Source organism: Chelonoidis abingdonii, chromosome 1, assembly GCF_003597395.2.
Source record: "Chelonoidis abingdonii isolate Lonesome George chromosome 1, CheloAbing_2.0, whole genome shotgun sequence".
Lineage (NCBI taxonomy): Eukaryota > Metazoa > Chordata > Testudines > Testudinidae > Chelonoidis > Chelonoidis abingdonii.
In genome coordinates this window covers 146,158,819-146,181,327 of record NC_133769.1, presented here as the reverse complement: position 1 = coordinate 146,181,327, position 22,509 = coordinate 146,158,819, and the positions used below count along the sequence as shown (strand labels likewise).

General features: G+C 44.5%; 1 protein-coding gene across 2 annotated transcripts in view; it reads left to right on the top strand.

The window, feature by feature from the left end:
* LOC116837063 (ovostatin-like) overlaps positions 1–22,509 on the top strand; it is a 54,892-nt gene that overhangs the window by 21,607 nt on the left and 10,776 nt on the right. The window contains exons 10-28 of one of the 2 annotated variants that reach the window (XM_075071067.1): positions 1,679–1,793; positions 2,069–2,178; positions 2,942–3,100; positions 4,451–4,675; positions 5,309–5,366; positions 6,382–6,527; positions 6,989–7,138; positions 8,594–8,764; positions 11,195–11,309; positions 12,604–12,694; positions 14,314–14,542; positions 15,300–15,426; positions 16,720–16,823; positions 18,023–18,074; positions 18,694–18,777; positions 19,898–20,074; positions 20,343–20,424; positions 21,291–21,447; positions 21,944–22,018. In XM_075071067.1, coding sequence (XP_074927168.1) covers positions 1,679–1,793; positions 2,069–2,178; positions 2,942–3,100; positions 4,451–4,675; positions 5,309–5,366; positions 6,382–6,527; positions 6,989–7,138; positions 8,594–8,764; positions 11,195–11,309; positions 12,604–12,694; positions 14,314–14,542; positions 15,300–15,426; positions 16,720–16,823; positions 18,023–18,074; positions 18,694–18,777; positions 19,898–20,074; positions 20,343–20,424; positions 21,291–21,447; positions 21,944–22,018 — 2,427 coding nt within the window. Of the gene's footprint in view, positions 1–1,678; positions 1,794–2,068; positions 2,179–2,941; positions 3,101–4,450; positions 4,676–5,308; positions 5,367–6,381; positions 6,528–6,988; positions 7,139–8,593; positions 8,765–11,194; positions 11,310–12,597; positions 12,695–14,313; positions 14,543–15,299; positions 15,427–16,719; positions 16,824–18,022; positions 18,075–18,693; positions 18,778–19,897; positions 20,075–20,342; positions 20,425–21,290; positions 21,448–21,943; positions 22,019–22,509 lie in introns of both variants that reach the window. The other variant, XM_032801215.2, reaches the window with a different exon arrangement.

Genomic DNA, 22,509 nt, shown 5'->3' with positions numbered 1-22,509 from the left:
GCTTTATTGTCTCATTTTCCTATTTCTTGGAGTGGGATTAGAGGCACTGTGAGACGAAGGCATGTTTTTCCCAGGATCTCAGTGGCATGGTTGGAGGCCTTTGGATGGGAAGGTTTTTTTTAATACACTGTGGATGAATTTGGCCCATTATGAATGAGAGCCACAGAGAGGTGGGTTAGACTGAGAGTGCAGTGACTATTCTACATTTGCAGCCTCAGACACTATAGCCTATTCCTCTGAGTGGGGCACTTTAGCCAGGACACTGGGTTTTTTTCTTCAGCAAAGAGTATGAATCTACAACACCCTATCCCAAGAATAGGAGTGCTAATAGCTGAATTGTGTTTTACTAGATTTAACACCAAAAATGTTAGCCTGTTGATTCAAAGAGAAATAATCCCACTTCAGGGAAGAGGGTAGGAGAAAAGCAGTCACCTCTTCTCTTTGATAAACATATATTTAGTGTTTGTTTATGTATTGAAGACAGCCTGCAAAGAGTATAAACATTGACCTTGTGCCTTGTAGTATTTTTGTTTTATGAACTTTAAAATGTGTAAGGAAGGCCAACAAGGTGTGATTTTTTTTGTTTCTTTTCCCTAAAACCTTTTTTGTGCATCTTCTCTCTTTCTTTTTTTTTTTTTAAACTTTAGATATTCAGATTTTTTTCTGTCCTGGGAGATTCCATCAAGAAACAGAGAGCTAATATAATTTGTCATTACATGAGTCGAGACAACAAAACTGAGAGTGGAAGGGATTTGCAATCAGACTATTAAAATTTTATGGCCAGATCCTTAACTGGTGTGAATTGTTGTAGCTACATTAAAATCAGTTGGGTTTACTCACATGCTTTAAAGTTAAGCATGTGCAGAAGTACTTTGCTGAATCAGGGCTAGAGTACCCAGCACCTTGCCGGACTGAACTTTTGCTAAGCCAGCTAAGGGCTTGTCTACATGGGAAGATACTCCAGAATAGCTATTCCTGACTAACTCTGTGTGGACACCTTTATTCTGGATCAAAGCCTGATCTACACTTAAAAGTTAGATTGACCCAGCTACACTGCTCAGAATGTGAAAAATCCACACTCCCGAGATGCATAGTTAAGTCAACCTAAGCCCCAGTGTGGACAGAAGAATTCTTCCATTGACCTCTCAGAGAGGTAGTTTAACTGCACTAATGCGAGAACCTCTCCCATTACCATAGATAGTGTCCATGCCAAAGTGAAACAGCAGGGCAGCTGTGCTGCTGTAGCATTTCAAATGTAGACAAGCCTAAGAGTGCTACTCCAAATTAGCTTAATTCATTTTAGATTAAACTAATTTAAAATAAGGCCATATTCCAAGATAAGAGTATCTATGCATGGAGTTAATCATGTGTAGGTAAGTCCTAAAAAATATCATGCAAGAAGAAGAACATTTTGAGAGGGGACCAGAAGACATAAAGGAGCAGGGCAGGGAGGGAGAAGGTTTCAGGCAGAAGACGGGGGAATAGTGGTGAAGGATTGGTTAGGTCTGGAGCAGAGAGGAACAATAAGACAAGAGTGAAGAGGTAGGTGAGGCAGATGTGAGCAAGGGTGCTAAGATCAGTAGAACTTTACAGATGAGGTCAAAGAAAAGTTGTTTGATGATTCAGAGAACTAGGCTCTTTCCCTATATGCTCATTGGGTGGTCCCTTCACTTTTCAGCTGGGGAAGGATGGCTGCATCACGAAGGTCATCAACACCAAAAAATTCAAGCTTTATCATCCCAGGATGTTCTGGTTCCTTGAAGTGGAGGCAATCCTCACAGAGGATGGAACAGGTAACACTGGTGGGAAAGGAAACTAGAATATGGCTGGGGTATGGGCAGGGGTTGCAGGCTAAGTTTGAGAGGCCACTTTGAGAACTGGTATTCTTTGATGGGACTCTCTGATGGCCAAGCACGAGACTCAGTTCACCATCAAGTACCATTTTATAAGCATAATTATCCCCTCCAAGGTGCTGGAGGCTGCATCTGATCATTCAATGCAGCTTTATTTAAAACCATATCTTCTGCCCAATTCTGATTCTTGTCTCTTCTTCTTCACCCTTCTTCAGGAGTGCAGATTATAGACACTGACTACATTTCCATCTACGAGGCAAGGGAGAGAATATGGTTTGCGAACATGGACACGTACTACAAAAGGGGAATTCCTTACTATGGAGAGGTAGGACAGCAGAGAGAGAACGTCCTGGGCAAACTCTGAAGTCACAAGAGTCATCTCTGTGATGCTGTATATGACCAACCCTCTACTCCTAGTGTCAGATTCCCTTGGTAACACCACATGGCAGTAGCCCTCAATACATAGTTCTCTCATTGCATTAGGGGTTTTCAGAGAAGATGAGGAAACATGTCTGGGCCATGGAACCTTGCATTATCATGTGTGTGCATGGGGCAAGGGTTTGTACAGTCAAAATGACATGAGCCCTGTGGGGACAAGGAAGGACAAATTTATACTAGGGGGAAGGGTCTTTGTTAAGGCACAAGATCAGTTCTGAGCCCTCTATGCACTGCAGCTTTCACAAGCTAGCGTCCTGAAAACAGCACCACCTTTGCAGCCATTCCCAGCAAGCAAGAGTCTGAGGACAGGATTTGAACCTTGGTTCATACCTAATCCTGTATATAAACCTTCCTTCTCTCCACAGCAGGGATATTCCATCTGACTTCCTTTGTCCCTCCTGTGAAGCTCCACAGGGAATTGCCTCTCCCTGCCCTTCACAGAACCCGCACAAAATACTCTGACCAGCGCATGTGTTTTAAATACACTTGACTATTTGATGACAACACCTGCTGCTATTCACTGTAGCCTCCACATAAGTTGTCTTCAATACCGATGGCTTTGAAGCCAACCTAACATATTAAGGGGAGGAAGTGGGGTTTTACATGTCCTGTATGTTTGCTGAACATCTTGGACACCTTTATTTATTCAGATTCAGATGACAAATGAGGATGGCATCCCTGTTGCAGATGAAACCATCAAGCTAGAGCTCAATAAGAAGCATGTGGCTGACTATGTCACAAATGAAAATGGCATTGCTCGGTTTTCCATCGACACCTCTGAATTCTTTGAGCCCAGTTTTAAGTTGAGAGTAAGTAACTGAGATAACTAAGGGAAAAGGCTCTATTCCCCCAGAGGGTCATTCAACTGGGGGAGGAGGGAGAAGCAAGCTGGTATTCTGATGGAAAATATTGTTCTGGGTGAGTTATAATGTGCGGGGAAGTAGCTGATCCCTCCAGTGACACCTGCATCCATGGGGGAGATAGAAGAGAAGAACGAAGGGGGAAAATTGTTTTTAGAGGAACTCAATGAGCTTATTTTCATTTGGTCTCCCAGTCCTGATCCAGCAGCAGCCTCAGATGTGGTTATTTGAAAGGATGACATGAGGACATTATTCATCAGTGAAGATGATAATCAACGCACTTTAATATGATGGTTTCAGCTGTTTGGCTCTATTCCCTCATTGTGTATCTATCATCTAACAGTCTCCTCTCCATGGGCAGAGAGCTCTGCTGTCATTGGGATGAAATCTCCCCTCAATGCCTGCAGCCCTCGCTCCCAGCTCCAACCTTTCCAGCTCAATCTGCAATTTGATACTGTGTGGTTGCTGCGTCCACTGATTTTGGTGTTGTCTCCATGGCCTCGCTCCCCTGGCTGGAGCACGAAAAGCAGCAACACCCTCGGCCCTGCTTCCCCGCTCCTTCGGTTGGGGCTCAGCAAGCTATGGCCCCGTTCTCCCAGCCAGAGTGATGACTGGAGTGCGGCAAGCCCCAAGAATGGCCTGGCTAGGGGAACAACTAGCAGCCAGCATCAGTGTTTGGAGAATGACAGACTACACTGCTATAAAGTGGTGGGGCTCAAGCAACCCCCAGTTCTTTCTTACTTTCTCCTCCCTCCCTGCCTCTTTGTCTTTCCACATCCAGCCTGGATGCACTGACCTCCAAAACCAACTATTTGTGTTGCTGTTGCCTCTCTCCCTTCCTACTGCTCCAGAGACACACACATCCCTTGGCACATGCTCACTTTCCTCTGGAATGGGGAGAAGAGAGGTAGCAGCAAATCCAGTCTGTCTGGGACTGGTTCAGTGCTAGTTCTGCAGAGTCCCCTAACAGCTTATGCAGCCATAGCCAGCCCCACAAGGATGTCCAGTGACATGTCTGTCTAAGCCCACCAGAGGAGTGGATGTGTTAAGGACGCCAGAGGACTAGCACAGCATGCAGCCAAGCTGGACTGGACTTGCTGTGAAGGAATGTTCACACAAGCTCATACACAAAATATTGGTAGAGCTATTAGACTAAGTAGTCTCTAAAGATCATTTCCCATGGTTTTACGCAGATTATCTTAGAAACAGCTGTGAATAAACATTTCTGCAGCTCTTTGACATTTGAATTTCCTCTTCATGAAATCCTGTGTTTGCTTTTATCTCCATGTCTCTTGTTAGGCCACATATGCAGTAGAGGACTGTAGAGACCTTGTCTGGACGGACACTTACATACCTGAGACGACCTACTATGTCCAGCGCTTCTACTCCCGCACTAATAGTTTTGTGAAGCTCGAGCACGTCCTGGAGAGGCTGAACTGTGGCCAGCAGAGGAGGATCATGGTGCACTACATTTTGAACAAAGAGGGATACAAGGATGCCACCAGTGTGAACTTCTACTATGTGGTAAATGTTGGGTGGCTGCTCTGCTTCCCTGAAAGCCTCTTTGTTTTTAACCTTGTATGAGTATTGATCAAGTCAGAAATATATATAATTTAGACTAGTCAGTGATAAAAAATTTGAACCTAGACATTGTCTTGTCAATGGGTTCCACCAGGGCTCTGCCCATTTAAACTTGGAGCACATTAAACATCGATCTCTAAAGTCACCCAGGGCACTGTGAGCGCCAAGAAGTGGAGAGCATAAAATTACCATTAAGGGGACTGTATCTCAGTCCCTTGTGCTGCACAACTGCCATGCAGGAGAGGCCAGGACACGAGTCTCAGGGGATACTGCAGGGCAGGACTGAGGGGCATCAGCAGAGCTGTGTGGGGAGCCCAGCGCTGGAACAGTAGAAGGAGGAGAGGAGCTGCAGGGCAGGACAGAGGGGTATTGATACAGTTGTGTGTGAGGAATGGGGGAAACTAACACACAATCTGCCTGCAGCTATGTCCAACTCTCATGAGGCTATCCAGACCTCATTTTTGTGAGCACCAAACATTACAATCCTAATCATCACTAAATAATAGATATTTACTAGCCCACTGAAACAAATTTAATTTTTTCTGATCCCGTCTCATGGTGCCTTTTTGTGCACAGGTGATGGCAAAAGGCATAATTGTTCTGAATGGCCAACAGCAAGTCAGCATCACAGGTGGTAAGTGCTGAGATATTAGAAAACAAAGATGTGAACTCCAAAGCATAAGTATCTTGAGTGAAATGGGCTAAAATTGAGTACAGCAGCTGCCTGGAATCTGTTTCCATGTGGTGTTAGTTACTAGACCTATCTCCGACATAAGCCACAATCACAACATTATTGACACTGAAAAAGGACTTTAGTGCATCATGTGGTCCATCCCCTTGCATCACAGCCAGATTAATCCTGTTGTTCCTCAATTGAATGATTAGCTAGGAGTGATACTTGGTGTGAATTTGTCCCTTTCTGTCTCTTTAATTTCTCCTCCAGGGGCATTTGCAAATTGTTCACTATGACTCCTCATTATTCATAATTTGAAGTATGTGAATGATCATCTAAATCACATGGTATTGTTTCTGATCCCTGATTGGATGACTAACCTGTCTTTAGTAGTTGTTGTCAACACTAAGTTTGTACACGTTTTACTGCTGGTGTAACAGAAACACCCATGTTGTGTGTTTCTCACCCCATCCTCCTCCAGGTGCTGGTGTAATACACTAGTCTAGTGCAAATAAGGCTGTCTTCCTCTAATGATCATAACAGCCTGCTGCTATACTATCTCAGCCAGCTAAAGGACCTCTCCTTTTGCTCAGGGGGTAGTGTCCTGGGCTATTTGGTGCTGAAGGTCCTGAGTTCAATCTCTGTGGCCAGTATTCTCAGTGTGTGCCATGCTTGTAGCACTCACATGCACATTTTCCTATCCAGAAGTGAAGCTAGTAGAATTCTTCTCCAACTGCAGCTAACTTCACACTCTGCAAAGTGCCTGGTACTCAGCATCTTAATGTTGGCATATGGCATGTCACTGAGGGGAGCAGTTTGAAGTCTGGGACGAGCTGGGTCTCCCAATAGCCAACTACCTCATTTTAAAGAAGATTTTAGCTTACAGGCACAAATGTTAGTTCATCCACTAAAGCCATGATTGCTCCTGTCTCTTCTCTTGGTTTTTCCTATTATTGGCTTCATATTCCTTCTGTAGATCCTTATGGCACATTCTTCATCTCGCTGACTGGCAGTGAGAAGCTGGCTCCCAGTGCCCAGATACTGGTCTACACTGTGCACCCTGGGGGTGAGCTGGTGGCCGATAGCACCAGACTCCAGATTGAGAAGTGCTTCAAGAACAAGGTGAGAGCTCTGCTTTTGTTTCGAGGCCCACCCTAGGTTACCACAGGCTCAGGGAACCGAGAGGACGTGATTCCAGCCCTGCACTCAGGCTTCCCTTCAACGGCAGAGAGCAAAGAAAGTGCAAACACATCTGAACAAGGGAATGCCAGTGGTGAAGAACAGCAGAGAGGCAGGAGATGCTTATGTTAGGGACATGGATGGATGTTCAAGCAGAGTGAGGACTGCCAGTGAAGTTGGGGAGAAAGAGGAGCAGGGATGCTTTGCAGGGCCTCTGAGGTCATGTCTGGCCCTAAAACAGGGACTCTGAGAGATTCTGTTTGATAGTGAAGCCTTTGTCCTGCAGAAAATAGGAGGAGGCTGTGGAGAAGAATGAGAACCTATTCATCATCTCTCCATGACATTGACATTTACGCATTAAAATAATTCTCCTAAGGGGCTCTGATTTCTCTGGTCAATTCCAGGTCCAGCTGCAGTTCTCCAAGAAGCAGGGGCTCCCAGCCTCTAACATCAGCCTCCACCTTGAGGCTGCCGCCAACTCCTACTGTGCTCTGCGGGTTGTGGATCAGAGCGTCCTGCTCCTGAGACCTGAGCAAGAGCTGTCTGCTGACACTGTAAGCCCTACCACAAATCCTCTTCTCTCTACTCAGAGAAGTGCAGAATATTGTGCTTCTCAAGGGGGTTTATAGCTTAACATGGCAGGGAAGTGCCAAGGAACAATTCTGAGTTCTGCTTTAGTACTGTGCTTCCAAAGATCCTCCCTCCAGTAGCCACACGCTGGGGTATGATAGGATGTAGCTGGAGTACGTACCTCCAGGCACAGAGAGAAATCTTCAGTTATGCTGTTGCAATTGCAATATCTTTATTAATTCTTTGCAACACATGGCTATCTAGTCTCAGTTCGTAGGTGGTCTACTGGATACAGAACTGGACAGGGACTCAAGACATCTGAGTTCTCTTCCTGGTTCCGCTATAGGTCTGCTGGGTGACCTTGGGCAAGTCTCAGTGCCTCTCTCTTCCCATCTGTATAATGATACTGACCTCCCTTTGCAAACTGCCTTGAGATCTGCTTATGAAAAGTGCAGTATAAAAGAAAGGTATTATTGTTATTATATGGAAATACCAGAAACCTGCATCGCCAGGGCCACTTAAAGCACTTAACATTGGTATATAGTGTAGGGAAGTAAGTGATTATGTAAAATGGCATCTTCTTACTCAAGTAGGCCTGATCCAACACTGTAGAAGTCATTTGAATCTTTCAATTAACTTCAGGAGGCTTTGAATCAGGCTCCTTGTGCAGAAACCTTCAGGCTTATATCTACACGCTTTAATGAGAAAAATATGTTTGCTGATTTTTGCTCCCATGCACTCTGCAGTGCCAGCACAGCTCAGAGAGCAGGTGATGGAATCTATTCCTTCTTGTGCATCATCAGTAGAATTGATCACTAAGTTCCAGCCAGTTACAGTTGTGCAAACCTACTGCAAGCAATGGGATTGCACAGATGTCACCAAGGGCCTGTACTGTTTGTATTATTGATGAGGATGTTCAAGAAAGAGACAAATCAGCTTGATGCTAAGATCCCAGGGCAAGTTTGTTGAGCTATAAATTTGAAAAGGGATCTGGAATTGTTGGGAAACCATAAACCTGGAGCCCTGGTACCATTTCTACAGAGTCACTTTTCAGAGAACCATACTATAATAGAGGCGGTTTTCTCATAAAGTTGGAGCATACTTGTGCTGTGTACATTGGAGGAGATTTCTGAGGTGGCCTCTTAAAGCAGGAAGTTGCATAATAAGGGTAGTCTCTTCTTAACTATGTTTTGTCTCTTGTGGTGCTCCAAAGCTGCTGTTAGTCCACTCTGTATTAAGAGGCTGAGCATGTGAGTCTAATACAGACTCAAGTATCCCAGGACAGTTTTCTTACGAGCTGGAGCACTTCTTGTACCTCTGCTGAAGGGCAAAGGTTCCAGCTTGGAGTTTGCTCATGCCTGGTAAGTGCCAGTGGTGGCATAGGATTTTACACCTCTGACGTTTCCTTATGCTCACCTGATTTCATCCCCTCCCACCAGATATACAATCAACTCCGTGTGCAAGAGTATTATGGCTATTACTACAAAGGGCTCAACCTGGATGATGATGACAAAGAGCCGTGCATCCCAGTCACAGACACCTTTTTCAATGGCTTATATTATGCGCCTGTGAACGTTACTCATGACGGGGATGTCTATGGTGTTTTCAGGGTACGTCTTCTGAATGTTTCCCCAATGTTGCAGTCATTGTATTGGCTCCAGAAAAGGTACAGCAGAGGAAGGAAAAGTTGTAGAAGGATTGTCTCAGATTTTAAAGCACTGCTCAGGCAATGTCTCTCCACTACTAGGGGGATGGTGGACTCACTGGAAATGTCCGCCATATCTCAGAGGGTCCTCCATTCTCCCTGTGCAGTGACTTTTGTTTAGACTGCCCCCTGAGTTATGCTCAGTTATATTTGTTGTGGTTGACACCACAGTGTGGTAGCCTGTGATGGTGCGGGGGTGCCTCCTGCTGGCCATCCAGGGAATTAGCTCATGAGCCTCCGGAGTGCCCTCTGCAGGCCAGTATCCCACTGCCGCTGGCCCCCATGTCCCTCCAAGGACCGCTCCGGTCTTTGGGGTGCTGCCCTCTGGCAATACCCCCACAGTCTCAGGGTCTCCCCATCCAGAGGAACCCACAACCCTCTATCCCCACCTTGCCTCAATCATGGGCTACTGCCAGCCACCATCTAGCCCTCACTCACTGGGGAAGACTGCAGTGTAAAAGGCACTCATCATAGGCTAGAGAGGTTTGGACCTGCTGCCTCTGCCTACCCATGGGCTTCCCCCTGCAACCTCAGTACCTAATTGGCCTTCCACTAGGCCACAGCCAGGGGGTTTTCCAGAACAGAGGTCCCCAGCTTCCTTGGCCGTCCCCCAACCCTGCTCCACTCTAGGTATGTTCTGTCAGATCGCTGCAGCCAGGTCTCTCCCTCTCAAAGCTAGAGAGAGTTTGTCTCTGACTTCTGGCCCCAGTCCTCTTATAAGGGCTAGCTGGGCCCTCATTATGCCAGCCTCGGCCATAATCAGTCCTGCTTTTCCTTCCCTGCCACAGCCCTCTCCCTGGGCCATTTTAAGCCTTTTAAGGCAGGAGCGGGTGACCATCTCACTACATAGCCATTTTCTAAAGAAGACACAGTACCTATTCCTAAGAGCTTGCAGTCTCAAAAAAACTCGATACCTTCCATTCAGTGTGTAGCAGTTGTCAAAAAAGCAAACAGAATCTTAGGAAATTTTGGATAGAAAATAAGACAGAAAATACCATGATGTAACTATATAAATCCATGATCCGCCGACACCTCGAATACTGTGTCCTGTTCTGGTCACTCCATCTCAAAAAAGTTACAGTGGAACTGGAAAAGATTCAGAAAAGGGCAACATAGACAATCAAGGGTATGGAAGGGCTTCTGTCCAAGGAGAGAATAAAAAGATTATGTCTGCTCAGCTTAGAAAAAAGATATGACAGAAGTCTATAAAATCATGAATGGAGTGGAGAAAGTGAATGGAGAAGTATTATTTAGCCCCTTCACACAATACAAAAAAACAGCGACTCTCTGATGAAATTAATAGGCAGCAGATTTAATACAAATAAGAGGAAATATTTGTTTTTCACACAGCACACACCTAACCTGTGGAACCCATTGTCAAAGGATGTTGTGATGGCTAAAAGTATAACTGCATTCAAAAGAGAATTGGATCAGTTCATGGAGGATAAGTCCATCAATGGCTATTAGGCAAGATGGACAGGGACACAACTCAGTGCTGGGAGAAAGCCCTAAAATGCCAAATACCGGATGCTGGATGTAGAAGACAGGGGAAGATCACACTATAATTGCCCTATTCCATACACTCCTCAACAAGCTCTGGTATAGGCCAATATTGGAGACAAGATATTGGGCACAATGGACTTAGTGGGAGCTTTGCCATTGACTTCAGTAGGGCGGGGATTTCGTTCCTGGTATTGGCTAAGCAGGGACATTGCATGTCTAGAGGGTGGCATGGAGACAGTTTCAGCAAAGTGGTCACAGATTATATAAAGGTTACATGTATATATGAAGTGTAAGGATTAATCAATATTGTAACCATGTTATGGACATGAGTAGTATGTTATAGATGGTAATGAGCACGTCGGAAGAAGGTGTTTTAGTTGTTTATAAGACATGGCTATAAGCAGTTTATTGACCTATTGGACTTTGTAACCATCTATAACAACTGATTAACTTTTTATGAAAACATTTATTAATCATTTATTAACCCAAATGCTTAGTAATAGTGAATAAAATGACAGATGCGTGGAGTGGTTTGGGAATGATTTGTAAACCAAAAAAAATCTAACTTCATCAAACTTTTTGCTCATCAACTAATATACAACCAACTCTGTTACTCATATTGCCCCCTAAATCTACATTTATGCCATGCGTCACCATAATATTGAAGTGCCCTCATGGATAGCTCAGCACCGATCCCCTAAGCAGACCAAACTTGTGATGTTAAATGGGAATGACTCCTAGTAATGAACAGGATGTGGGACAAATGAAGTTGTTTGGTTGTCTATTAATACAATGAGCAATATAATTAATTGTTTTATTATTTTATTTTAAGAATATGGGTCTAAAGGTTTTTACTAATTCTACAATACGGAAGCCAGTCCTGTGCCCATCAGACAAAGTATGCCTGAAAGAATTCACACCCCACTATGATGGATCTGTTGAGAAAGGTAATGTGTAAAAAAGGGGTGGACTGGATGGCTTGGGAAATGGGATATGGTCTTTTCACTTCCACGTCAGCAGTTCCAATCTGGTTACACCTCAATAGTGTCCCCTGTATAGAATGAATTGGCCTATCAGTGTGTCCTTCAGTTCCTAGTGGAACAAGTCTCCATATCATGGTTCGCCTCAGTTAGTTCTTCCTTTATAGTTTCTGCAGAATGGCCAAAGGACTGATTGGAGTCTGACTCAGCTTGTGCGCAGGGGAAAATGAGGGAAAGGTTGCAATGCTGCCTTTTCTCAGAGGATGGTAAAGATTTCACTCTCCAGGGTTCATTGATTCAGAGCCACTCACAACTGACTTAAAATCTAAACAAGGACGGATCAGAAAATAGAATGGGGCTACTAAAGGTTTACATGCCATATCCTGTAGTACTTAGCACTCGTGTGGCATTTAACAGCCCTGGATCTCAAAGCATTTTACAGTGGATGATAAGTCTTACAGTTCTCCTTCTCTGTAGCCCAGGGAAAGGTAGAAGTACCTTGAGCCTCATATTGCAGATGGGAAAGCTGAGGCACAGACAAGTTAAATGACACAACAAATCCTGCATCTTGGCAGTGGATTAGACTAGGTGACCCTTGTGGTCCCTTCTAACCCTTGGGATCTATGATTCTGTTACTTGCTCAATATCACAAGCAGGTCAATGACAGAACTCTGACTCACTACCCCACCTTTAAATAGGGAACAGAGTCTTAGATAGGACCCCTAGGATCTTTGTAGGGAATGCCAATCTGGAAGTCACCTTTCCAGCCTTTACCCATCCTTTGACTATAGAAGGGGGCTTAGGACAGATCACAGGAAACATGTCCCTCCAATTTCTCTAACTAGCCAGTGGACACAGCTGACTTTCCAACAGGGAAAAAAGTTACAAATAGTCAGAAAGTGTAAGACAACGGAGAAGAAATACTTTTCACACCTTCTTACTGTTTTTCAACTGGAAACCAGCAGCAAAGAGTGGGGGAGTGGTGTAAACATAAGCTGTTACAGTTTTCTAGATTTTTCAATTGGAAAACAAAAAAGTCGAGTAGTTCCCTCCCGCCTGCCCAGAGTTCCTTATTTTTTTAGAATTTTCCTGCAAAAAAAACAGAATTTCTTGTTGGAAGAAATCCATGGAAAAAATTCTGTTTCCCTCAGCTCAGACTATGCTCAGTGGAGTTTCCAGGCAGATCTCATTTGATATCTCTACCCTATGCTCCCTAATATGACACTTTTACCATAAATACAACTTCTCTCTTCAGCTCTAGGTTACGGAATGATGAGGAGTCAGTCTAATGTGATAAAGACAGTTCGGAAATTCTTCCCTGAGACCTGGATTTGGGATCTAGTTCAAATCGAGTAAGTGCTCTTCTTTTCTGTCCTTGTCTATTTTAAGGGTTTCTGAGTCACTTCCGGAAGTCACAAGAAAGGTGATGGAACATGCAGCTGCTTTGCAGGCCCTATGTTCCTACCCTTGTTGTCTTTCTTCCTATTCAGTAACAGGTGGGCTTCCATTTGTTGCCCATCTCCAAGCCCCTGGAGACTGACAGGTTCTAAATTATCCCCTGTTGGATCTTTACCTGGCCCTTGCTTTCAATATAATGCAAGCTATTTCCTGCTGGGCAGAGAGGTGCCGCCCCCCACTGCCCTCCAATCCTCTCAAGTCTATGACATCAAAACTTTGTTTAAAGGACCAAAAAAAAAAAAAAAAAGGCAGGAAACCATTTTTGATTTTCAACGATCAGGTTGCTTTCAGTATTCTCCGAAGGCTGCCAATGGCATCTGCAACAAGAAGGCAAGGAAAAGTGCCTCAAAAAGATACTGATCTTAATTACGAATTTCCATGGTTTGATCTATTTGGAATGTCAACCATAATGTATCATGTCTGATTTTTGATTTTTGATTTTGTTTTTATTTTGTGTTACAAAACTACAGCTTTCTTTTGTGTGTTTTTTTAAACCTCTGAATTCCCTACTTTGCTAATTAAAAAAGAGAGAGAGAGAGAAAGAGCAATTCCAACATCCTGGCAAGGGATTTAACATTCTGATCATTGTTGTGAACCTTCAGCTCTACCTCCAGCTTAACAACATTTTCTGAACATGGAGGGTGTCACAGGGTCACTCACCACACTGGCACCTCCTGCTGGCCATTTCAGGAATGATCTCTGGTCAGTGGGTGTGCCCTCTGGTGATGGTGACTTTCCTGTCCTTGTCTCCGCCTGCAGATCCACTGCAGTTCCAGCCTCACTGCCTCTGCTTTGTGGCACAGCCCTCCGGCCGTGTCACAGTCTGGGTTCCCCTCTTCTGGGGGACCCCTTCCTCAACAATCTATCCTAACCGCTCCTTGCAGCAGCTTGGCAGTCCATAGCCTGGCCGCATCTTCAGCGGCGAGTGGAGGTGGTGGGGAGACCCAGGTCCACCCAATACTCTAGTTCCCAGCCCAGGATCCCTGCAAACAGCTTCCTCATGGCCCTCCTTTCTTTCTGCACCAGTCTGTGTCAATTCCGTGGGCCACTTCCACGCAGCTCTTGCACCTTTGGCTCCTGCCTCTGGCTCCTTCACCCTCTTTCCAGGGCCTTAGCCTGCAAGTTCTAGCAGTCCTGTTCACGGTGCTAGTTCTGCAGCCCTCTAGGAAGCCAGTCCCCTCCCTTGGGCTTCCTGCAGCACACTGACTTTCTCCAGCCTGCACTTTCCCTTTTATATGGGCTGACTGGACCCTAATTGGCTGATCCAGCCACTTCTCTAATTGGCTGCAGCCTCTGCCCTAATAGACTGTTTCCCTGCAGCCCTCCAGGCTGGGTTTTAACCCTATCAGGGCCAGTGCAGAGCAGACGCCTCATCACAGGGTGGGTGAATCCTGTGGAACCTAAGTGGGAAAGGAAAATATTATTTCATCTTGGGAGTCTCTCCTATTTATTAGCTGGAAAATACCCTTTGAATAGTCAGGTTCTTTTCTCACTTTGTCTCTTGTACCTTTAGTTCTAATGGAAAGGCCAGTGTTTCGTTCACCATCCCTGACACCATCACGGAATGGAACGCCAACGCCTTCTGCCTGGAAGAGGAGGCTGGGTTTGGCATATCCCCATCTACCTCCTTGACAGCCTTCCAGCCCTTCTTCGTTGACTTGACCCTACCCTACTCCATTGTCCGAGGGGAAAAGTTTAACTTAATAGCCAATGTCTTCAACTACCTGAACAAATGCATTGAGGTACAGTATGTCCTTTCCATTTCCTTTCTGAGCCCCTCTTAGTAGTGTTTCCAGCAAGGCTCTACCTTTGCAGCTAGAGCAGAATGCAGCAACAATGCAAAACGACACATTCACAATCCCATTCCAGCCACTCGGCCTTCTTTACACTGGCTTCTTACACAGCAGTGGAGTGATTTCTTTTAAGCTGGTCCTTTCTACAGGATGCTGGTCTATGCTTTAATGGAGAAGGAACTTATTATACTGAGAACTCATTCTGTCAGGTATCTACATCCTGATATAACCTTCCTTTCAGGGGTCTATCCTTTGGCATTTGGTGTTCTTTGACATATCGCTGTTTGAAATAGAGTATACCAAAGCGCAATACAGAACTTTTCATGGTAGCATGGTCCACACAGACAATTAGTGCACGGCATGCTAGTGTGTTGTAGATTCATACCATGGCTTGCCATGTACTACCTTGCCATGTAGACAAGCCCTCAGAGAGGATATTGGCCAGGATACTGGAATAAGTCATTTTGCAAAGTGCAATTTGCTTTCTACTTGAATGGCCACTATAGACAGTCATAAGGGTCAGGGTTTATTATCTCCTCTGAAGAATGCCCCATGCCTCCTACCTGTGTTGTACCTCTCTCCCCCAGGACAGCTCTAAGGTACACAGCAGAATCAGTCTCTGGAGGAGATCAACAAACCCTGCTTTTGTCCCCCAGCCTGGCATTAGGAACAGCCTGTGCAATATTATTTTGTCTCCCTCTCTCAGATCAGTACCGTACTGGAAGAGTCCAGGGATTACAAGATAGAGCCTCTTTCCTTAGAGGGCAACACTGCAAGGGTGTGTGCCAACGAGAGGAAAACCTCCTCCTGGACTATTATTCCTCAAAAACTGGGTAAGTTTCTCTGTCTTTGTCATTCTCATGGCACATTGCTGGTTTGTCCAGTCTCAATCTGGAATTCTCTGTCACACGATACCCTGCCTGCTAACCTACAGACAGGAACTGCTGCAATCTGTACCAGACTTCACTGAAGCAGCTCTGCTGAACTCCTCTGGCACAATCTCTGCAGGCACATGGCAGTGAAGTAGGACCCCGTGTTCTGTCTCTTTTCTTGTTCCTGACAGTTCATTCCTCTCATGTCTCAGACAGGACCATTCAGATCATCTGGTTTTATGTGAAACATTTGCAGGAGTCCACTTGTCTAAAATATTTCTGTGCATAATTCCCAACTGTGTCCAAGCTTGGGAACTTGCTCCTTGTCAACAGAGATTTTTAAATGCCAGAGTCTTGCTCTTAGCTCACGGAAACCCACAGATTTATAAAGCTTTATTTACCAGAGTCTGGACATTGAAAATTTACACATCAGCAACCAAGATCAGAAATCATTCAACAGGAATATTGGACCAGATCCTGGTGTAAATTGTCATAGCTATATTTACTTCAGTAAGGTTCCAGTGAGGATCTGGCTTTAAGTTTTCAATACCTTCTTTTCAAAAGTAGCCTTTGTGTGAAATGGTTTGGAGATTTGTATGTGTAGAAAAATGGAAGTACAACATTATGTTTTAACTTAGAAAGACTTCCCCCAAAGAGTTTGCCATTGTGGTTCAAATTTCATAATGGGGTCATTGTTAAAGTTCAGAAATAAAAACAACAGATTGATTTACTTCAAACTGGCATTCAAAAAGCCTGACGTAAACAATTTTACTGAACCTAGAGAGTAATCATGAACTCTTAGAAGCCAAAATAATTTTTCTGTCCAAAATTATAGCACAGTAAACAGCAGGCTTATAATATATTCCTGGCTGCAAAGTTAACAATAGAAAAGCTACTATGTCTCCAGAGTAATTGAATTTTTGTTAGGTTATATTTTGTACTGATTAAAAAGGTATGGGCATCTTCTTCCCATTTCCTTGGTGCGGGTACTTGCAAGGGGTTAAGAAAAGTTCTGCCAAGCTGCCCTGTAAGTGTCAGGTGGGCAGGATTTACCAGTAGTTGTCTCTTCATTGAATTCTGTCTGTGATGAGATGTATTAAACAATTACTAGAATTCATTCACACTGCTGGCTGACTTGGAAGAGAGGGTTCCCAGAGTTCCTTCAGGCCATGCTAGCAGGGGTGAATCCATGCCAGTGTAATTCTAGGCTTTCAAGGCTAATTTTCTTTCTTGGGCTTGGGGGGCTACTTTCAGGTAATGTGAGCTTCACTGTTACTGCTGAAACAAAGTCAAGTGACGCATCTTGGGAGCCGGGGATAGAACGTGTGGACACTGTCGTGCAGCCGCTGTTAGTTGAGGTATGATAAAAAATCCCACCTCTCTGAGAGAGAGAAATGGTCTCTCTGGAGTGTGTGTCTCTTAATTTGATTTGACTCTCCCTCTCCAAAACATCCTGCAAGAGCATCAACTTAGGGTCTGAGGCAAATTCTATTTTTTCCCACCTGTCTCGGGGTAGGCTAGCTGGCTGATCTGTTGAACAGTGACCCTGAGACTCTTACCAAAATGCTGTCCTGGGACGCCCATGGGATACATGTAATCCTTGGAGGAACTAGTGAGCCAGGCTGCAACCCACAGTGCAGTTATGACATCAAAGTTCAACCCACATTCTCCAAACTAGTTGCCAAACACTCTACCAACATGGCCAGTACTGGAATTTTACCATCTTCCATATCTTGTGACTGGACTCACTTGGTTGGATTCTGCTGTCAGTTAAGCTTTACATTCATACAGCTGTAATAAAACCAATACATATTGTCAGCAGAGACAGAACCAGGGACCTTCATCACCAAAAATAAAAGCTCTTCCACGTGACCTAAAGGAGCACCTCTTTGGGCTGTGCGCAAGGAGCAATCTGTCTTTTATCCTCTTTCCCACTAGAGGGAGACATTTTTTCTAGGTGCATAGCCAGAGTGGTGCACAGGTGTCATCAGTGGGCTTGTCCAGATATAACAGATTTGTGACATCTGGCATATTACTGCAGCCACGTATGGAACCAACCACTCATGGGGTCAACATTTGCCTTCATTTACACCTGTGGAAGCCCAGTGAAGTCATTGAGGAAGAGGTGATCTCAGGCTTTGGCGCAGTTCTTCTGCACACATTTGGTGCCTTTGGCCCATTTCTGTAGGGATGCTGCAGGGGTGCAGATAAAGGGGGAGGATTTGTCCTGTGATCTCTAGACAACTGCTACACCAAAGAAAGTTGTAACTATGACCAGCTCTCCTCAGCTGTGAATTTCTCCTGCTCATCTCCCAGTTGCCTTCCTGGAGGCGAGGAGTGATACACAAAGAACAAATGCTGCTGGGTGCCAAGATGGGGAGGGAGTGGTGCCTCTGGAATGTATGGGCAGTCACCTTCACTCAGTACTCTGGGGGCAGCCTGTTTACAATGCTGCATGCTACAAAGATACACTTTCCAGCATTATTTTGTTCCTGGTTTCATTGTTATGTCTGTTCCTCTCCTCTTCCTCCTTCTCCACTTCCCTGCTGCCAACCAGCCTGAAGGCATCAAAAAGGAGGTGACCCAGAGCTCCCTCATTTGCACAAAAGGTAAGGGCATCTCTCCAAATTCCCTTCTGTAGCTACAAATTCAGCAAGTGATTGCTATCAGAGAGATTTCAGATTAAAACATCTTTCAACCAGGGCCCTTTCCTGCCCTAATTAATAGCCCCTTAGTTCTTTGAAATTGAACCAGTTGTAGCAATATGTTTCACTCTGTGGTTGGTTGGTTGCTTTTCACGTCAGTCTTTTTGGATCATTAAAATAATGTGTTTGGTTTCACTTCCAAGCCCTCAGGCAGTAGCACAATCCTATTCTAGCCTAATTCTGTTCGTGGGAGATAATGGCTAATGTATATGTGCACAGCTACCCTCCAATGAATATAATTAAAACCACTCAACTGTGTATCACAGGGTGGGTCTACACTGCAATCAGAGGTATCAGTGTAGCATATGTAGATTTACCCGAACTAGTTGAATCTAGCTACAGCAAATAACAATAGTAGAGAAGCCATGGCAACACTGGCTAACCGCTCAAGTACCTATCCAGGATCACAGGCTTAAATTGTATGATCATTGTTGGGAAGAAGGTACTGTAGAAGGGAAATTTAGTGGTTGAAAAAAAGATGATGATGATGATGATTATTATTTTATTTATATCTTACCAACAGGAAGCACTGTCTCTGAAATGGTGTCTCCGAAGCTGCCAGCAAACTTTGTGCAGGGATCAGCCAGAGCTTCTTTTTCTGTCCTCGGTAAGTTTAATGTTTATATTAATAATAAAGGTTTTATTCTCCCCTGGCCTTAACCTTGTGTTTTCACTGATGCCAAAGCAAAACAAGTGTAGAGTGGGTGTACAACACTGCCATTCTGAGTTGTTAGCATTTCACATCCACTTTGCAAAGCTGTGAATATCTATATAAGCTGGTCCAAATTTTTCCAAAAAATGTATTGTTTTCCATAGGAAGAAGCTGATTCAACTAAATTAAAACATTATGCAGGAACATATAATTTTGATGAAAAAAATGTCAAAACATTTAGTTTCAACAAAGATCAGCCTTATTGAAATGAAAAGAATGTTTTGAGAAGGTTGAAATAAAATGTCATTTAGATTTTTTCTGAAGCAAATCTTTGGAGTTTCATTTTGTGGGAAACCTTGAAATTTCATTTCTTCATTCCAGTTTGAAATGAAAAGAAAATTGATATTTCAGAATTTTCCATTGAATGGGAATTCCATGATCTGAGCAGCTCCAATAACTACACAAGGTGCAAAACAGTGGAAATACTGAACTATGGAAACTGTTGATCTGAAATTAGTGAGCATAATTTTGAACTGAATCTGGTTCTTTAAAAAAAGTGTCTTTCTGACTCAATGTGAGATGCAGTGTGTTTGGCCCCAGTGACCACACTGGAGAAGTGAATCCTAAAAATGATATATCCACAGGCCAAATGCTGGTCTCAGCTAAGCCCATGCAACTCACTGAAAGTCAATCACTTTGAAATTGCAGCATGGGCAGAATGTGGCTTCTAGAACATAGCCTGTTTTTTAACAGGGTAACAGCTATTTTTCAGCTTCCAACTCAATAGTGATGCTCAGATGTTCTTTACTCTTGATTCCTGTTTCCTTAGATCTTCCCTATTTGTCTTATTTGTCTGCAGCTCTATATTTAAAATAATAATAATAATAATGGCCTAAGAAACCACCCATGTGGAGATATGTGGCAATATCTCTTTTTTGTGTTCTGCATTGTAATTTCTCTGTGAGTCAGTATCTGTCTGCAAATTCATAATCTGGTAAAATAAAACAGTGTATGCTGTAATGTATTAAATACCAACTCCAAACCCCACTGACTCCCTCTGTCTCCCAATCCTCAGGGGACCTTCTGGGCAGGGCCATGAGGAACATGGAGAATCTTCTCCGGATGCCCTATGGCTGCGGAGAGCAGAACATGGTCCGGTTTGCTCCCAACATCTACATCCTGGACTATCTGAATAAGACGGGGCAGCTGACTAAAGAGATTGAATCCAAGGGCGTTAAATACTTAGCAAGTGGTGAGAAGTTTAAGATTTCTCCATCTAATCCTGTGGCCAATTTTGCTGAAATGCCATTCTTGTTCCAGTGTACATGCAATAGTTATTGATGGCTTAGCTAGCCCCAGAGGTGAGCATGATGATACATTACAGGACACAAGCCGTTAGAATTCATAACCAGTGAAATCACTCATTAAAACTGTTTTTATTCTTCAGCCTCAATTTATCAGAGAACAAAACAGGTGCATTACTGGGGTTAGAAAATATGTTCTCCTTGTTTTGATTCCAGGGTACCAGAAGCAGCTGTCATACAAACACCCAGATGGATCCTACAGTTCATTTGGGACCAGAGACAAGGAAGGGAGCATCTGGTGAGAGCTGGGAAACTGTTTAGGGTCCTGGGATAGGAAAAGAAGCTGTTTATGGTGTAGTACGGGAATACCTCAACAATCTGGTTCTGTAGCCAGGGAGAGAAGTACCAGCAGGCAGGCTGCTGACTCGGGGGGGTATGGAGCCTTTCACTTCTATGGCACTGGTTACCATCCATCCCCAGGATGGGGGGAAATGGATGTCCTAGGACTAGGGAATGGGAGATAGAGCCTTTCACCTCTAGGGCATTATTGAAGTACAGGTGCACTGGATTGCGTAAGGGAATAGGGCAATGGCAAAGGGAGCCTTTCATCTCCAGATTTTGATGCAGATTTTGGTGTGCAGGGTAGATGAGGGGAATGACTAGCTTGGTGAAGCTTACACCACTGCAGTGTGAATTGTACCTGTTCTATGGGTGAACAGAGAACATCACTCTTTAGGGTTTGTCAGTCTAGTCTATAGAGCTGCCTGTCAGTCATGCAGCTTTCACTGCTAAGTGTTTGGGGGCATCCTGCCCTTCTGTGTGTGTGGTGTGGCATACTGCCCCAGCAGGAATCATACAGGTGTTCATGCCCTTTCTCTAGGAATTGCTCTGCTGAGGGAGAGTTCTATGGGTCAGGAAAATGAGTCTTGAAACATGGTGCCTCTACTCAAAGTTCTCTCAGTCCCACCTGTGTGTCTAGTGTGCAGACTTCTCCAACTAGCACTGCTCGCCAGGGGATGGTCATGGGGAAAATCATGGAGTGGAGGTTTAAATTAGACCAGATTGGGCTCTGGATTCTGCCTCCTCCAGCACCCCTGTGGAAGGTGGTAGCAGGATCAAGAGATATTCCCTGCTCCACGCTCCTGATGTGTGGTTCCCTTGCAGGCTCACTGCTTTCGTATACAAGTCTTTTTCACAATCTAAACGCTACATCTATATTGATGACAACGTCCAAACTCAAACCCTGATCTGGCTGGCAAGTAAACAGAAGCCAGATGGCTGCTTCCAAAATGTTGGGGATCATTTCAACAATGCCTTGGAGGTGAGTGATCTTAGCTTTCTCCCAAGTTTCCAGTCCTGCCATAGGGATAGAACTGTCCAGCCACTGCCAGCTGCTATCCTTATCCCCAAATGTTCAACCCTGTCCTTGGAATAACCTGCCCTCTAGCAGCTGTCCCATGCACAGAATATAATTCCTACTAGTACTGATAGACAATGCAATAGAAACAGGTGTGTTTATGAGCCAAAGATTCTGGGCTTTATTCCTCAATGCTGCATATATGCATTTATAACTAAGGACCACGGGGCCATATTCTGCTGTATTATGGAAGTGTAAACTCTGAGTAAACCTACTGAAGTCCTTCTGCCTTTATATTGATGTAAATGAGAGTAGAATTTGTCCCCGTGTTTTTTGTATGTGTACCCAACACATAGATTCCTTATAATGTCTAGTCTGGCTGGTAGTTGAGTATTTCACTTGTAAACATTTTGGTTTAGCCAGGACATATTGACATCCTTTTTCCTTGTGTTCTGCTCAGGGTGGAGCAGAGGATGGAATTTCAATCACAGCCTATGTCACTGCAGCATTGCTTGAGGCCGGACTACCCAGCTCGGTATGAATTAAGTGCTACCCCGCCTTATTAGACTGCTCAGTCATATGTCACAAACAGCATGGAAGTGAGAATCTGTGCCCCATCTCTACTCTTCAGTGAGATCTTAAATACTGGCTTTTGCACTCTGAGTTTCTATATGGCCATATCAAGAGGTCTGTACCCAATTATGTAACAGAATTATTTTGTGTAAATGGCCTCACAAATGCACTGGATACTTAATGCATCACATGGGCAGCAGGTTTGTAGAAATTTTGGTGGTACCCAGAACCCACCCCTGCCCAAACTCCACCCCCCCAAAAACTCCACCCCCCCACCTGCCCAAGGCTCTGAGAGGGAGTTTGGGTGGGGGATGAGGTCTGGGGTGCAGGAGGGGTGCAGGGTGCAGGCACTGGGAGGGATTTGGGAGAGGGGAGGGGGTGTGGAGGGAGGGAGTGCAGGTTCTGAGAAGGAGGGGGTGCAGCGGTGGGGCTGGGTTTGGGGTGGGCCTGGGA